The following is a 17,847-nucleotide window of genomic DNA, read 5'->3' on the forward strand; positions in this document are numbered from 1 at the left end:
TCTACTCTGTGTCAATTGCACTGCTGCCAACTCTAGCTTTGCGATGCTCAGTCTCTAGCGCTCCTAGCTACTGCAACTGTCACTCCAACACTCCTCTGCATCAACTTACCCGGTCCATACTGCTACTTCTGATCTGGTTTCCCATAGCAAGGTATTAATCCAAGAGGTGGACTCCTCAAGGAACCTGCCCATCTGCAGTTCTTTCGAACTACAATTCTATATATACCCACCTCTAGGCGATCATGGCAAACTCCTCCTCGATCTGTGTGGATGCAACCTTCGAATCATGCTTCTCGTCCTTGTCCTTCTTCTTGAGAGGACACTGTGTAGCGTAGGACCAAGTTCACCACACCGGAAGCACTTGATCCTTGAAACATCTTTCTTTTTCTTCCGTTGTTCCTGTTGCCCCTTAGATGTGAGGGATGCATTCTCATCCTCCTCCTTGGGCTTCGACCCACTATTGTTGTTGCTACTATCAAGTTTGCACTTGATTAAGTCTCTCCTCATCTCTTCCTGCTTAAGAGCGGCCCACATTCCTTCCCAGTCTGATAATTTCTCCTTGCCCAGGATGCTCTAGACAAATACTTGCCACTCTTCTGAAATTGAGTTTAGGGCCAGCCTCACCATATCGGTTGGTTGAGGTGTTGACCCCACAGCTGCCAACTCGTCACGGGTCTCTTGAAGCTTTGCAAGGAACGGATCAATGTGTTCCCCCTTCTGCATCTGCATGGATCTCATCTTCTGCTCCAAGTACATCTTTCACTACTCAGAAGATCCCTGATATAGCATGGACAAGGCATCCCACATCTCCTTGGCAATCCCTTTACCTGAGATGTGACATACTACATGATCCTTCACTCTGTTGAGGATCATTCGCCTGGCCTTCGCCATCTCTCCCTTGTGCTTTTTGAGCGGATCTGGATTTGCAAGCTCAGCTACCACACTGTCGACGTAGATCTTGAGAAAATGTTCATCCAGAAGACATGACATCCTTGCCTTCCAGATCACATAGTTGGATGCACCATCCAACTGATCTTGATCTCGCAATCCACTAGTTGCCATCTCTGCCAATGAAAGTGTCGAATTGCCTCCTCTCTCCTCTACGTAGCACTACGCTAGCCAACGCACTCCCTGTTGGAGTCAATAGATCTGCTACCCCTTGCTACTGCTCAGCAAAGGAGAATTCAAATTCCTTGGCTAGGAATTCTCTAAGGAAGAAATTCCCTCAAGTGTCACTCTCTCTCCCACTGACGCTATTATGCCAACAACTGCTGCAAAATGTCTGCATCCGAGGTGAAGATCTGCTCTGCAAGGAAAAATACGTTTCTCCCTTCTATCTTTGGAAAGCTTAGATCTAGAGATCGAATTTCTCTGTCAACTCTCCCAAAGAAATTGATTTCTCCTCAAAACTTCGACCTTCTGGCCCATGGACTGTGTTGCCTGCTAGGGTTTCGAATTGTTGCCTCTGCAGTAATTTCAAACTCCTCTTCCTTTCTGCTTTTGATCTCTTCTGCCCACGATCTATCCTTTGATACCATGTGAAAAATCGGTTGCCCAATTCCTACTGCAACAAACTGATTATATTTCACCTACTTGTTCAATGAATTGAACAAGTTACTTGCAATGATCTCTGGTAAATACTGAAATACATACATTGCATCCTACACCAAAATAAAACTACGGAAACTAAATACAACACAAGAGAGAAATAACCATCACACACATCTACACAGTTATTTGTGGACAAAAGTCCTCAGAAAAGATAATCAAAGTTGCATAAATCTCTCTGAGAATCCATTGTTTCATGACAGGTCAAAGTACATTGATATTCGGTGTCACTTCATCAGAGATTGTGTATAGCGAGGAGCAGTCCAACTACGATATGTTCCCACAGAAGAGTAGGGTGCAGATATACTCATGAAAGCTCTTGGGAATGCTAAGTTCATCTATTTCAAAGAACAAATGGGTATCGTGGAGAACCCATTTTAGTAGCAGGGATAGGCTATTTTGGATGTTGCAGTTGTAGTAGCAATAGATGAGAGGGAGTTCCAGTGCAGATGCAGTGTTGGAAACAATATGGAAGGGTCAGCAGCAGCACAGATGCAGCATATATCAGAGTTGCACAGTAGTTGGTGGGCAACAACAGCCAGACATCAGCAGCGTAACAGGGGATGATGCAGAGACAAAGTGTTGCTACAGGAAGCAACAATGCTAGAACACATTCCTCGCTAAGAGGCAGTGTTATTTTTTGCATCCTTGGCTGAAATAATAGTTTGACCATAATGACCCATTTCACGTAATGATAAAAGAACGCATTCCATTCAATATGCATTTAATTCGCTTTCCGTTCACTCAACTATTATTATCTAAGAGAATTGCATAAAATATTTTGGAGAGGCTAGAATACATGAGATCTCCAAAACCTAGAAATCATTTCTAATATTCCGCCTAAAAGTGTCTCAATTAGATTATTAACCAATTTTAAAATATTTCCTAAGTCTAAACTTAGGGAATATGGTTAATTAATCAATATTAATTGAGATAAGGTGTGAATCATCTCGAAACTCACACGGATCGACCCAGAAATGATCCTAGCTATTGATTAAATTTTTAATCTTGATTGTTGGTGTTCCAACAATTGATTATAAAAGAAAGTGATGTGGTGATGAAGATCATCCAGTGCAGATACTCAGTTGCCTCAAAAATACGATTTTTTCAGTAGCAGCAGAGAAGATAGAGACAGAGGGTGAGTAATAGGTGGAAGAGGAGAGCAACAACATTCCGGGAGAAAGTTTTCAGAGTCGAAGGAAGGAACACTGAAAGCTTTTGAGGGCCAAGGTAGGGACTATGTAGAGGTTGACGCAGGCATCTCAGCGCATAGGTTGGGGAAGTTATTTCGAAGGCAGAAAATAGTTGTGGGGTGAGAGAAAATTCTCACAATATTTTTGCCAATGTTTTATTTAGATTAGATTTCCAGCTGGGCATCTAAATTATTGTACTTAGAATTGCTGCTAAAACATTAATAATGAAACCCTCATTTGCTACATCGGTTTTCCCAAGTTGGGTTTTTCCGAGGACAATTGTCCAAAAATAACTGTCAAATTTATTGTGTGTGTTAGAATTTCTCAATTTCTAGTATTTTATTTTCCGCAGTATTTTTATGGTGAAAATTGCAGCTGTGACTTTATTCATTATTTTTCGTAGTAAATAAATTGCTGAATTAATTTCCGAGTTAGAAGAATAAACCATGCAAAGATATTAGGCATGCCTAGGTCCTTCCTTTTCTTCCCTTTCCAATATGCAATTGTTGCTTTCTTGCCTTCTTGAGGTTTTACTATAGGCGTGTATCCCAGTTCCTGCTTGGCTTTTAAGATAGAGAAATAATGTGATGCCCACTTTGTATACTTTTGCAGGAAGGTGTGAAGGAACCATGACATTTTCAACCAAGGATCAAAGAGAAAATGTATAGCCCAAAACATCTTTGCCACAACAAGAACAGTGAGAATATTGATTGATAGCTTAGGAAAGTCATAGCTCAAGATTATAATTGATGGACGGAGAAACTCGAATGTATTCACTAGAGTACCCTTAGAGATAAAATATGTCTGTCTAGCAACAATAGGAATTCCTTCCCTTACTGGAATATCATCCAGAAGTCCCACACTTTCCAGCAATAAGGCATGCACTAGGTTGTCAACATAAACCTAGTCATTTTTCACACTAGCATCTCCAATTTTGAAAGTTAGAAGGCCCGTATGCGTTAAGTTGAGTATTATTGGAAGATGACGCTCCTCACCAGGCCCATAAATCACAGCAGGTCGAATCACACATGTATAAAGCTTATTTTCGTCTCTTGTGGGGCAATAGGGAAGGCTCCAAGACACATGCCATGGTATAAGGGTAGCTATAATAAGGGAAATCCACACATTGGGTGTATAGATGTAGGAGGGAGCAATCGTGGTACACGAGTTACCCCAACCTTTTTTTTTCCATCCTTTTTCATATGCCTCTTGCCTTTTATTGATTTTTTTTTCTTTTAACTGCTTGGGGCTCCAGGGAATGAAAGCATGATGCGTATGATAAAGCAGTGAATACCCCCTTAAGGTTGGGACAATCGTGCGTTCCTTAATGATGCAGGAGACTCACATAGGGGGCCCTAAGAACTAGGGTGATGACCATAATGATAAGGGGTAGAGTTCATGTTTGGCTTTTTCCCACATGCTAAATTATTATGTCCCAACCATCTTTTGCATTTTATAGTACATTTCATATTGTAAGTGGCCAAATTATGCTTTTAACTTTATTTTTAGTTGCGTCGACCTCCAGGGCATCGTTCCAAGCCTGACCCAAATTGTGGAGAAGGGGAGAGGGAGGCTAACTTGTTGTGGACTCAATGGACAAATGTGGACCTGGATAGGAAAAGTGTGAAAAGTGGTTATAATGAGCAGAGGGAAATGAGGTATATGGTGCTAGGAAGCGGGACCACGCAACCAAAATTGGGATTTCCCATGCAGTGCCACTCCTAAAGCTAGTATCCAATAAAGGAGATCCCATGGGACTAGGATATAAGATTAACCACCAAGTTGGGAAAAGGGAACAAGAGTACAATCCAAGCCCATTCTTTCTGTCAAATCCCCCCACTAATCCATGTCCAAATGTGTTTAAGAAAAACAAGCATAAACACCCAATTAAATTATGAAAAGCCATACCTTCAAGGTTGGAAGCCCCACCTTCAAACATACTATCATAACAGATGGGCGAGGGCACATAATGGATGGCTCAAGTAGCAGAGAATAGTGGCACATCGAGCTATCTGTTGGCTGCAAGGGGCTGCTAGCTACCGGCTAAAGTTAAATCTAAGAGAAAAGAAAATTTGCCTTATGGGTGTCACCCACTGGTGTTGGGTAACAAAATGAATAGTGGAAAATTTTCATGTACAATTGCTTAATGATTAGAATGCTCTAAGGAATTAATATTGTATCACTGGAAGTGGTTATCAATTTGAAAAATTGTACTAATCTTGATTGCACTAAAAAAATAAACACCATGTGGCTTCCCCTAAAATTTGGTTCATCTCTCAACTTATCCTTGAAACTAGTCCCTACCAACCCTTCCTTGAATCTTAAAGTTTGTGGTCATTATGTGCTTATAAACAGTAAATTGTTTCTCACATATGAGAGGTGAACTACTATTCTAATAGGAGCACTCCACCTCCATGTAATAGAGGATCTATAAGCAAGTAGATGAATGTTTAAGTAGTCCATATTTAAAATAGGCAATAGGCAGTCATTGTTGTTGCCATGCTTTTCTTACGAACTCCTCTTCTTCTTTTTTCTTTTTTATTTAATTTCATCCACGCTTTAACAACTATTTTTTGCAATAGATTTCAATGAATTGTTTTATTATGGGGTAAGGGAAATTTCTCAATTTTAACAAATATTGCCTTAGTAACGTTAAAAATAGTTTATTGATGAACATGATTTTGTTAGACTGGGAAAAAATCAAAGGCACCTAAATAAGGATTCATGTTTTCTAAATATTCAATTTACAACATAAAGACTAATCAATGGATATCTTGGATTTTGTGCAAGGAAGAAATTTTGCAATTGATTATTTTCTAAATATTTACCAAATTTATCTAACAGAGTAACTGCATATCGCCTTCAAGAAGATACACTTAGCTATGGGGAGTTTGATTATGCCAATGGTGGTAAGTCATTTTTTACGTTTTGGTTTGGTGTTGTAATCTAATTCAGTTTTGTTGGGGTATATGTTGGCTTTCAATGTTGGTTTTTCTCTTTCTACTAGACTTGGAATGTTTTTTTTTTTTTAGCTATCTTTTTACCATATTCTTATGCTTGATGTTTTGAGAATCAAATAACCACATGTCTCTCATGCGTGTAGCTGCAATGTTGCGGTATCAAGTAGCTGGAAATTTTCTAGGACTTCCAGCAGTGACTGTTCCGGTTTGCTCTAAAACCTTTCTTGATTTTCTTCATGAACTAAATGAATCTGGCATTAGCTATGCTAGCTTAATTTTGAAACATCTAGACACCAACATTTGTATATTTTTGTAGATTGGATACGACAAGTTTGGAATGCCTATTGGTCTTCAATTCATTGGTCGTCCCTGGTCTGAGGCAACATTGCTTCACCTAGCTTATGCAATAGAGGTAATTTTCATTAATATTTGTGTTTTATGTTTCACAACACTCAATATTTAATTGGATTTCTGAAAATTAGAATGCAAAGGCAAAGGCAAGGTATCTGAACGCTTGGTTGTCCTACACACTAGAAGTAGACTCTCTTACATACCTATTGGAATATTAAATCAAAACAATTTTTATGATGTTCTATTGTCCATTGTTTGAATCTGGAAAATAGTTTGTGAACTAGAATATATCCATCAATATTAGGTTATCTCCATTTCATCTAGTAAATTTTGTATTTCTTGTCAAGGAAAAAAATGATGTCAAGGGATTCTTTATATATGATAATAATTAGAATTACTTTTACATTATAAAAAAACAATGTCAAAGTTGATAACAAACTTCAAAGCACAATTTAGTACAAATTTGTTCTGCATCTGAAAAACCTTCTATGGTGCATGTTGCCACACAATATAGCAATGGTCCTATTGTTGCACAAACTATCAAGCCTTGTAAATAGGCAAAAGCTAGAGGGCACAATAACAACTTGGGACAAAGGCCCACTGTCACCACATTCTATGTCCCCTTCTCTTTTCGGATTTTCATCGATGGGAGGAGTTCTAGTACCCTCACTTGCTATTAATGTGTCTATAATAGGATTCAAAGTGAGGCAAGGATGGTTCATTGTTAAGTTATGGTATGTTCTATGCTTATAACAGTTTACTTCTTTTTCTTATTATATTCCACGGATTAGCAATCACATGTACATAAAGTAAAGTGCAGATAGAACATTAAACGATCGACAGAAAACAAGCCAAGACAAGAGACACAAGATGTGGCAGCTAGCCAGGGACAAACCCCACAATGTGTGGGGAAACCCTTTGATCAAATCTTCTTTTATCTTCAATAATTTAGCAGAGAGAACTAGTACAATAAATCTGATTTATATCAACAGTAGCAAACCCTAGATCAGCAGCATCAGCATTAACGACTTCATCATCAAACTAGGGCAGACAATATCTCACAAACCGACCATTGGATCGGCTTGATTCCACCACCAAAAGTTGCGGCTTCCAGAGGAGGTTCAGATGAACCTACAACGCAGTTTAGATGAGGAGATCTTCTAGTCCACACAAGTCAAACTTCACTTATGCAATTGCAGCTTCAATTTTAGCAGCTTCCTTCAAACTAGGGCAGTCGATATCTTGCAAATCGTCCGTTGGATTGACTTGATTCCACCACCAAAAGTTGCGGCTTTCAGAGGAGGTTCAGATGAACCTACAGTGCAGTTCAGATGAGGAGATATTCTAGTCCACGCAGGTCAAACTTCACTTCTGCAGTTGCAGCTTCAGTTTCAGCAGCTTCCTTCAAACTAAGGCAGTCGATATCTTGCAAACTATCCGTCGGATTGACTTGATTCCACCACCAAAAGTTGCAGCTTTCAGAGGAGGTTCAGATGAACCTACAACGCAGTTCAGATGAGGAGATATTCTAGTCCACATAGGTCAAACTTTACTTATGCAGTTGCAGCTTCAGTTTCAACGGCTTCCAGCTTCACATGTGTGAGGGAGAGACCCTTTTCTGTGCAGTAGAGAAGAGACTCTTTTCTGCGCAGTAGAGAGAGAGAGATGTGATGAGATGAGTGAGTGCAAATGAGGAAAAATCCTCTTGAATTTATACACAACTAATGATGTTTGAATAGATGTGACTGTTGGGCTTCTAAGCCTACATGAGTTGTAGGTCGGCTTGATAATAATTCCATAATCAAAATAAATTCATATCTCCATGAATACTTATCGGAATCGGATGATCTTTAGATCTATCCTACACCTCTCAACGAGAGGAATCTAATGAACATATTATTAGCCATGAATAAGATGACCCACATGAAGTTTGGCCCTAGTTGCCAATTTAACACTCGTTCAATGGAAAGGTTCAATTAAAGTGTGAGCTTTGGGAGAAGCTAGTAAGACTTTCCATGAAAAACCCCTTGAGAGAAACACTATACGAGACCTAGGGTTGGGATAATCGACGAGGTAAGAGTTCATCCAAGGTCAAGATAGTTAAGAGAAAAGGTTTTGAATGATACACTACTAAAGTACAAACCTTCAAGAAATCCCTAAGTTGAAGGATTAGCACCTAGGGTTCCCACTTGGCACGAGGACCAGGGCATTAGTTATATTTAGATTTCACCATGAGAATTATCTCAAATAAAGAGGAAATCTAGAGGAAACACCAATGCAAAAGACTGTACAAGTAGTCTTGCAAAAGCTCCTTCTTAATGAAATTCACACCAATCCATAGGGAGGCCTCCTTATCCTTAAAGGGAAGAATTCTAGGGGGAGAAAGAAAGAGAGTTTATGGATAAAATCCAAGTTTGACCACCAAGGGACTTGACTAGTGCCTAGACCATTGGGAGTCTGGAATCATGGGTGATTATAATTGGTTAAATTGACCTTCAAGGAGGCTAAAACAGGAAGCCCTAATTACCCCTTTCAAAAATTACCTTCTTTAGTATTAGTTAATGAAGTTTCATGGATTGAATGCAATCAATATCCACTAGGAACATTCTTTCTACACCATCAAGGAGTAACACATGCAAAACTTCCCAAGATAACAAATTTTGAAATATATTCAACCAAACAAAGTGCTAATTCTTATCATGAAAACAAATTCCATGCATTAGACATTACTTGTAAGGTAATTTCAGCAAAAGGAAACACTTACAAGACAATGTAGAGTATATCCATCCATCAACAATACATTTAGAAGCTCCAAAAAGATAGCGATATATCCATATATCAAAGTGCATTCCTAAAATGCCCAAATATCTCCTCAAATTGCAGGTTCAAATTCTCTAATGAGGATACTGAAAATCCCAAGTGTGATGGTTCATAATTAGACCAAGTCTCATGTATTTAAACATGCTCTAAGAGTTCTAATTCCTAATTACAATGCCCCTAAAACATATCAAATGATTTGAAAACCCTTGGTTACAAGCCAACCAAGACAGCTTCACAAATAATCATTATTTAATCTCCTTTTAGCCCATGTAGGGATCACGTCGTCCATACAAAGTGCTCTCCAAGGCTAGCGTTGAGGCCTCTTGTGCTCAAAGTGTGTGAGAGGGCCTCAAAATTGATGACAAAAAGGGGCATGCCCTCGATGTGCTACAAAACATGTCCAAACCCTTATTTGGGCTTTATGGGTTCGAAATGGATCTCATGGGTCTCCAAGTGGCTCAAGATCAAGTTGATGCTCCATCAATGAGGGCTAGAAGAGGACACAGGCCTTCCCATGTCTTGCCAGGAAAGACAAAGCGTCCTCTGGGCCCTGGATCAACTTCCAAGTGTCAAGTGCAATGTGTAGCCGATTGGGCAACATGGTCCAAGTGCATCATCATCTCTGTATAATTGGGGACAAACGAGAAATGTGGTGGTGTAGATGAAGCCCATGGTGTGGCAATCAATGCTCTGCAAGGCTGGAGGCTCATGGCTCTCAATGCTCACCCTACAAATGCCATTATGACACTCTGGAGGGCTTGGATCCCATATAGGGAGACCAAGTCCAAGATGAAAAACTCACCTACAATCCTCTATAAGATCCAATGTGTCTCCTCACCTTCCAATACAATAATTCATTAGTGCAATTGAGTAAATAAGCTTGCTAATCAAGGGCAGAGGTGGACACTTCATAGTGGCATGCCCTTCCAGATGGGTTTTAAACATGTATTGGTGTTTCCTTCCATGACAAGAGATGTTAATGAAAGACCCTATTAGGTGGTTTCAACCTTTAAGGGAATGACAGGTCCATGGTACATCCATCAAATGGTTGATGTCATGTGCAATAGCGATGGAACAGAGTAGGTGTTGAGGGAAGGCTCGAATCCACATGCCATGGTACAAGGGTAGCTATAATGAAGGAGGCTGGCATATTGGGTGTATGAATGTAGGAGGGAGAATTCGTGGAACATGAGTTACCTCGACCTTTTTCTTTTCCACCCTTATTCATGTGTACTTTTCCTTTTATTTATTTTTCTTCATTGTATTGCTCGGGGTTGAAGGGGATGAAAGCATGATGTGTAACATATAACAGTAAATACTTCCCTTAAGGTATGACAACTCATCGCCCACCAGGGGTTGGGACAATCATGGGTTCCTTAATGATTTAGGGGGTGCTCATAGGGGCCTTAGGAACCAGGGTGTTGTCCATAGTGATAGGGGTAGAGCTCATGTCTGCCTTTTGTCCATGTGATAAATTTGATTGTCTCGACCATCTTTTGCATTTAGAGGTACATTTCCTATTGTGAGTTGTCAAATTATGATTTTATCTTTCTTTTTAGCTGCATCAACCTTCGGGGCATTGTTCTAGGCCTGAACCAAGGTGCGGACAAAGGGAAGGGGAGGCTAATACCTTGTGGACCTGTTGTCACCTCAGATGTACACCGAAGTGTGAGAAAAGTTCCAACTCCATAAAGTGTAATCTGTTGATTTTTGGTAGCATCGGATGTGCTCTAGCCTTTAAATTTGGAGGAGAGGCTAAAGCACATGAGATCTCCAAGACCGAGACATCATTTTGACAAATTCCACCCGGATGAGGAGTTATTAAAATAACTAATATTTTTGAATGGGTTCCTAAGTCTAAACTTAGGAAAATAAAAATATTAATGGGTATTAATAAAGATAAGGGTGAGAAGCTTCTAAGAGACGAGGATCAAGTGTGTTTTAATCTTAGCTGTTGATTAGGGACTTAATCTTGGTCGTTGATTCATCAACAGGAAAAGTATAAGAGAAGACTTGAGGATCATTTCGAGACACACCGGCAAATACTCAGTGTCTCTAGGAAAATCGACTCTCAAGTAAAGGATATCAATTTCAGAGGGAGAGTTGCAGGGTGGAGGAAGAGGAGGGCATCAACAGCAGGCAGTGACTTAGGAGGAGGTGATGTAGGGACAGTGGGAGACCATGTAGAGAGAGACGCAGTCCAGAGGAGAGACACAACCCTCACACAGGCTGACGCAGAGGGACGCAGAACCACTCAGTTCCACGTTGAGCCACATAGAGTGATGCAGACGTGATGCAGGAGTGGGAGCAGGGTCTCCAAAGTGTTTGAAAGTCCTAAAGGGAAAGTCTAAGGTGTTTTCTTTCAGTTTCTTTGTAAAATCATTCCTTGTAAAAGAAATTGTTGTTGAAGATTAATAAAGCCCTTATCTGCTGCACCGGTTTTCCCACATTGGGTTTTTCCGGGACAATTATCCAAAAAAAACTGTGTTGATGTGATTGGTTCTTGTGCATGTATTTTTCTTTGGGTAATTGTGTGATAACTGCAGTAGAATTTATTTTAATATTTGTTGAAGTGATTTCGTAAATAACTTATTGTGAATAATAAGTAGGTGAAATAAATCAGTTGTTGCAGTAGAATTTTAGTTTAGAAATTTTCACATGGTATCAGAGCAGAGATGTGGCAATAGGAGAGGGAAATCAACTATGGGTCAAGAACATGATACAGAGGCATCCACTCAAGGGGATTCGTGCAAATTTCTAGAAGCATGCATAAGGGACATGAATTACGATTATTCTATGTTAGCTTCCAGATTGGAAGAAGAAGTCATTTTCTTAGCAAGCTCTGCTTCCTCTGAGGTTTGGTATATAGATAGTGGAGCTTCCTGGCATATGACAGGAATCCGAGAATGTTTTTCAGATTATCAGGAAGAAAGAATGAATTTTTAGATCACCATGGGAAATAAGACAAAGTGTACTCTAGTAGGAAGAGGTATTGTGGTCTTTCAAACCGAAGCAGGAGAGCGGCTTCGAGCAACCAATGTGCTGCATGTGCTAGGATTGGGGATGGGCCTACTCTCCGTATCTCAACTTCAAAACAAGGGATATGTCGTTTTCTTCATTAAGGAGAAAGTATATGTCAAACACTCGAGTTGGAAAAAGAAGGCCTAGATTGGAATCAGAAGTAACAGGTTGTACAGGTTGCAGCTAGAATCACCAATGGCATTGATAGGCAGTAATGGAGACAAATAATTGAATGAACTATGGCACATGAGGATGGGACACTTACACCATGGGGCTTGAGAATTCTCAAGAAAATAGTATCAGGAGTTCCAGAACTAAGTACCGAATGAGATGATGTATGTAGAGGGTGCGCTTTGGGCAACTATGCCAAAGCAGTGTTTTCCAGAAGTAACAATAGGACTAAGAGTGTGCTAGGATTAATACACTCAAATATATGTGGACCGATGTCCACAAAATCTCTTAATGGTGCCGAATATTTCGTCACCTTCATCGATGACCATTCTAGAAAGACTTGGATCTACTTTCTGAAAACCAAGGATGAGGTTTTTGGTCGATTCAAAGAGTTCAAGGCTCTAGTGGAGAATCTGACAGTAAAGAAGATAAAAGTGTTGCGCTCAGACAATGGTAGAGAGTATGTTGACAAGGACTTCACTGATTTTTACGTTAAGGAAGGCACCAGAAGAGAGTGGACAACTCTTGACATTCCATAGCAGAATGGAGTAGTAGAAAGGAAAAACAGGACTATTGTGGAAACAGCTAGGGCAATGCTGTATGATCAGGATATGCCTAAATTTCTGTGTGCAGAAGCATGCAGCATGAGAGTTTATGTCCAGAAAAAGACTCCACATAGGGCATTGGGTAAAATCACTTCGGAGAAGATCTTCACAGGGAAGACACCTGAAGTCAGTTATTTCAGGATATTTGGGAGTTTAGTGTATTGTCGTATACCCAAAGAAAAGATAAAGAAATTAGATCAAACTGCTAAGAAAGGATATCTTGTGGGACATAGTGAGAATGGTAAGGCATATAGAGTCTATCTTCCAGGGAGTAGGAAAGTAGTAGTTCGACGGGATGTAAATTTCATGGAGGACAGAGCTTTCAGGAAATCCCGAGAAATGCCTTCTGAGGAGCAGTCGAATGACGAGCCGTCTGTCAAACCACTTTGACTAGCGAAAACTAGTACCAGAAATCCTCCTGAAGACAAAGCTTTAGAACAGGAGGAATCTCAGGAAGAGGAAGAGTTGATAGATGTGCCTACTACCTGTGGAAGAACGAGCCGGGAACTTTGACAAATTCTACGGGATGCAGAGGACTTCATTGGTGCACCCAGGAATAATAAGAGGGAGCGAAGATAGCCAGACAAATACTAGGCCTTAGTAGCTTAGGTTGGAGAACCTTCGAGTTTTCAGGAGGTCGTTCAACATCAAGTATGGGTAGATGCTATGGTGGAGGAATACAACTCTATAATGGTCAATGATGTCTAGGAAGTGGTACCTAGGCCTGAGGATAGATCAATGGTAGGTTCGAGATGGATCTACAAGGTCAAATACGCTGCAAACGACAATGTGGAGAAATACAAAGCTAGGTTTGTGGCTAAGGGGTATGCTCGGAAGGAAGGGATAGACTACGAAGAAACCTTTGCCCTAGTATCCAGGTATACTTCTATTAGAACCATGATATCTCCTGCATCACAGATGGGGTGGGAGATTCATCAGATGGGTGTCAAGATGACATTCTTGAATGGGGTAATAGAAGAGGAAGTATACATTGAACAACCAGAAGGTTTTGAGACACATGAGAAGAAATCTCATGTATGCAGAGTAAAGAAAGCCTTGTATGGGCTTAAACAAGCACCTAGAGCATGGTACAATCGAATTGATGACTACTTGCAGAAGATGGGGTTCATCAGGAGTGACGCAGATCTTAATCTCTACTATCTGGTCATAGTGAATGAGCCGCTAATCCTAGTGTTATATGTGGATGATCTCTTCTTGACAGGATCATCCAGGCTCATCAAAGACTACAAGAAGAACCTAGCCACAAAATTTGACATGAAGGATTTGAGATAGATGCATTATTTCCTGGGGTTGGAAGTTTGGCAACAGAAGGTTGAGATCTTCCTTGGACAAGGGAGATATGCTATAGAAATCTTGAAGAGATTCAGAATGCAGGACTGTAGACCTATGGCTACTCCAATGATCACCAACTTGAAGAAGATTGATGCATAAGAAAATAAAGACGTTGATCCCACCTTGTACAGGTAGCTTATAGGGTCCCTGATGTATCTGGTCAATACCAAGTCAAACATTTGTTACGCTGTCAACACCCTCAGTTAGTTCATGGTGGAACCTAAGAGGGCACACTGGGTAGTAGCGAAACATGTTCTCAGGTATATACAAGGAACAATCAAGTATGGACTATTGTACACCAGAGGCAATGAGATCAGGCTGAGTGGGTTCACTGATGCAGATTGGGCTGGAAGTTCAGTAGATCGGAAAAGTACAACTTGGTACTGTTTCAACATTGGATCAGGAATGACCTCCTGATGTAGTAGGAAACATAAATCTGCGGCTCTGAGCTTAGCTGAAGAAAAATATATGGCAGCTAGCATAGCTTCGTGCGAAGCCATATGGCTTAGGAAATTGCTTGTGAATCTATTCAGGAGAAGGATGGAAGTGACCAGGATCATGTGTGATAATCAGAGTTGCATCAAGCTCTTTGAGAATCCAGTATTTCATGATCGGTCGAAGCACATTAATATCAGGCGTCACTTTGTCAGAGACTGTGTCCAACGAGGGGCAGTATAGTTGAGGTACACTCCTAAGGAGAACAGGTGGTAGACATCCTCACCAAGGCTCTAGGGAGAACAAAGTTTGGTTATTTCAGGGAGATGATGGGGATGGTAAAGAATCCATTTCAGCAGAAATGGATAAGTGTCAGGAGTTGAAGTGCAGCGGTGAGCAGTGGCAGTGCTATGGGTAGCATGATGCTGCATGTTGAGAGGGAGTTGCAGTACAGGTGCGGCAGTAGTAATGGCAGTGTCATGGGCAGCAGTACAAGAAGCTTCTTCCAAAGCTCACACTTAAAAGAGAAATCTCAAAGGGGTCTTAAATGGATAGTATAGGAAAAGTGCCCCTAAGATGGTCCCGTGAGAAATCTCAAAAGGGTCTTAAATGGGTGGTATAGAAAAAGTGTTCCCATTAGTAGCACAATCACTATCATTGGTTCTCTAATTAAAGGAGTTAAATTGTCTTGCTAATTGGAGATGTGGAAATCTGTGATATTATACTTTAAATCAGTAAGAAATAAGTCTAGATGAGTTTAAACATATTTGCATATCTTCAAATAGATTCTTGAAATATGTGTATATACTCCTACCTCCAACACTACAAAATTCAATGACATTAGATTTTGATTTTAAAGTGATTGGTGTCTTAGTTGACCTGGGAAATGGACAAAAGAAGAAATAAAATAAATATACCAATATTTAGAGGGAAATTATGACATTGGATTAGAATAGGTATTTTATTCGTATACACAAAATTTTGTAAGTGCTTTATTAAACAATGTAATAATACACATAAATACAATAACATTCATTTATAGACAAACTATCTTGATCACACAATCATCAAGTTGAGTGAATATCTCAACCACACACTAATCTAGGGAGCTCACTAGTTGGAGAATATCTCCCAAACCAACTAGATCTAACCACTTCCTAAATACTAGAAATGGACTCTTATCATGGAGTTAAACTCTACCTAATAATGACCAAAATACTAACTATCCACAAATATGATCAAACCTAGGGTTTTGGTTTGAAATATGATCAAACCTAACAATCACTGATTCTAAAGCAAGGTCATGGCTAATAACCTACTTCAATATGGCATAATAATATGGACATAAACCATATTCATAGCCTTATGGTAAATAGGTAGACAAATATATTGCTTATCCCGTTGCCAATAGAATTTAGTTGAACAATATATGGTTATTTTGTGTCTAGCATTTTAGATTGTGTTACACAACTTTAAAGCAAAATAGCAGCTAATAACTTACTCAATTATGACATTGATTCTTTCATGATAAAAATAATAATATATAGACATGTACCATGTTCATAGCACTATACTAAATAGGTGTGAAAATATATTGCTTATCTAAATTGCGAATAGAATTTAGTTGATTCTAGTTCACATATACATACATATATATATTGTTATAGTATTTTAGATTGTGTTGCACAACAAAATAAAATTGTAGTTCATAACACTGTACGAAATAGATATAAAAACATATCACTTATCTAAATTGCAAATAAAATTTGGTGTATTCCTCTACAGACAATTTTACTGTACAATTAAGTTTTCATTATCGTTTTATTCGATACGATTATAATATAATAAAACAAAGAAACAATTATCCTTTTATTCAATACAAACAAGCAATATACAGAATAATATGATGAAGATATAAAGGATACAATAAATATAAAATAACGTAACAAAATTTCATGTCAAAGTTATTTTGGGTATGTATTATTGTAGTACTTGAAGTGCTGCACAACTGTAAACCAAGGTTCTTAAAAGTGGACACAACTAGTGTGTTTTTAATTTTTACAAGGATTTAGCTTTGATTTAATTTATTAAAATTTTCCCATAATTTTTGTTTTATAATTTTATTTATTATTATTATATTTTGGTAAATTTTATATTTAATTTATTCATAACATTATGAGTATTTAATGTTAGTAAATGTTAAATATATTTTAAAACTTAATTAAATATATAATTATGTTTTTTTAATGATTATTAAACATATGCTAGATAAATTATATGAATATGTTTTTTAAATATTAAATATATAAATATTATTAATAAATAAATAATGATAATATTGAACTAATCATAAGTTTATGTTTATAATGAAGAAAATTATATGTTTTAATACTCATGTCATTTAATGAGTTTTTTCATTAAATTTATATTTTTAATTTAAATATATTTAAATTAAAAATAATGAAATTATTTTATTTTTATAATTTAAATATATTTAAATTATTTATTGTTAATAATTTAAATTATTATGAAATTATGTTATGTAATAATATTTATTTGAATAAAATTCTAACCATGTGTAACATGTTGAATTGGTGTTATGTTGCAGGTTTTATGCATTAAAGAAAGGAGAAAACCAAAATTCTTTTATGATATACTTCATTAAGAAAAATGGAGGATATTTTGTTGTCACTTTACATATGATATTTTTTACTTTTATATTTATATACATTCAGAAACTAGTTTATGGTTTATATTTGAATATAATTTTATATGTAATATTTTTTGTTAATTTAAAAAGGAATAATGTTATATCAATGTTGAAGGCAAAATGAGTGTAATTATTAATTTAATATGTGTGAACATTAATGTTATATATATATATATATATGACAAAAAGAGTGTAATTGTTAATTTAATATCTGTGAAAATTAATGTTATATCTAAATATATATATATATATATATTAAAAAGTAATTTAAATTGTAAAAGTAACTAATTATTAATAGACAATGAATAATTAAGGCTTAAAAAAATAACAATTTCACTTAACATAATAAATAATGAAGGTTGTAATATTTTCTTTGGTTAGTTTCTAAAAACCCAACAACTAATTTGATGTATTTACAAAAAGAAAGAGTTGAACTGAACTTTCAAAAAGCTTACATCAAATATGCTTGGTTTTTTTAAATGTATAATGCAACAAAAAAATAAAACTGAAGTCACAAGCACATAAAATACTCAACACAAAATTTCCTCTACGCAACCTCAACTGGGGAAAACCTGCAAAGAATGTGTGTTCTTACTATTTATTCTCAACGAATTGTTTTC

At 37.8% G+C, this 17,847-nt stretch overlaps 1 protein-coding gene across 3 annotated transcripts in view; it reads left to right on the forward strand.

The window, feature by feature from the left end:
- LOC149162734 (fatty acid amide hydrolase-like) overlaps positions 1 to 17,334 on the forward strand; it is a 346,996-nt gene extending 329,662 nt beyond the window's left edge. For all 3 annotated transcript variants that reach the window (XM_089437357.1, XM_089437358.1, XM_089437356.1), the window contains exons 17-20: positions 5,646 to 5,710; positions 5,905 to 5,966; positions 6,078 to 6,173; positions 17,126 to 17,334. In XM_089437357.1, the coding sequence (XP_089293483.1) occupies positions 5,646 to 5,710; positions 5,905 to 5,966; positions 6,078 to 6,173; positions 17,126 to 17,182 (280 nt within the window). In that variant the 3' untranslated portion in view covers positions 17,183 to 17,334. The remainder of the gene's footprint in view (positions 1 to 5,645; positions 5,711 to 5,904; positions 5,967 to 6,077; positions 6,174 to 17,125) is intronic.
- The last annotated feature ends 513 nt before the right edge of the window (positions 17,335 to 17,847 follow it).

This window comes from Pinus tabuliformis, chromosome 5_2 (assembly GCF_031772625.1).
Source record: "Pinus tabuliformis cultivar Carrire ecotype Pingquan chromosome 5_2, CPIR1, whole genome shotgun sequence".
Lineage (NCBI taxonomy): Eukaryota > Viridiplantae > Streptophyta > Pinopsida > Pinales > Pinaceae > Pinus > Pinus tabuliformis.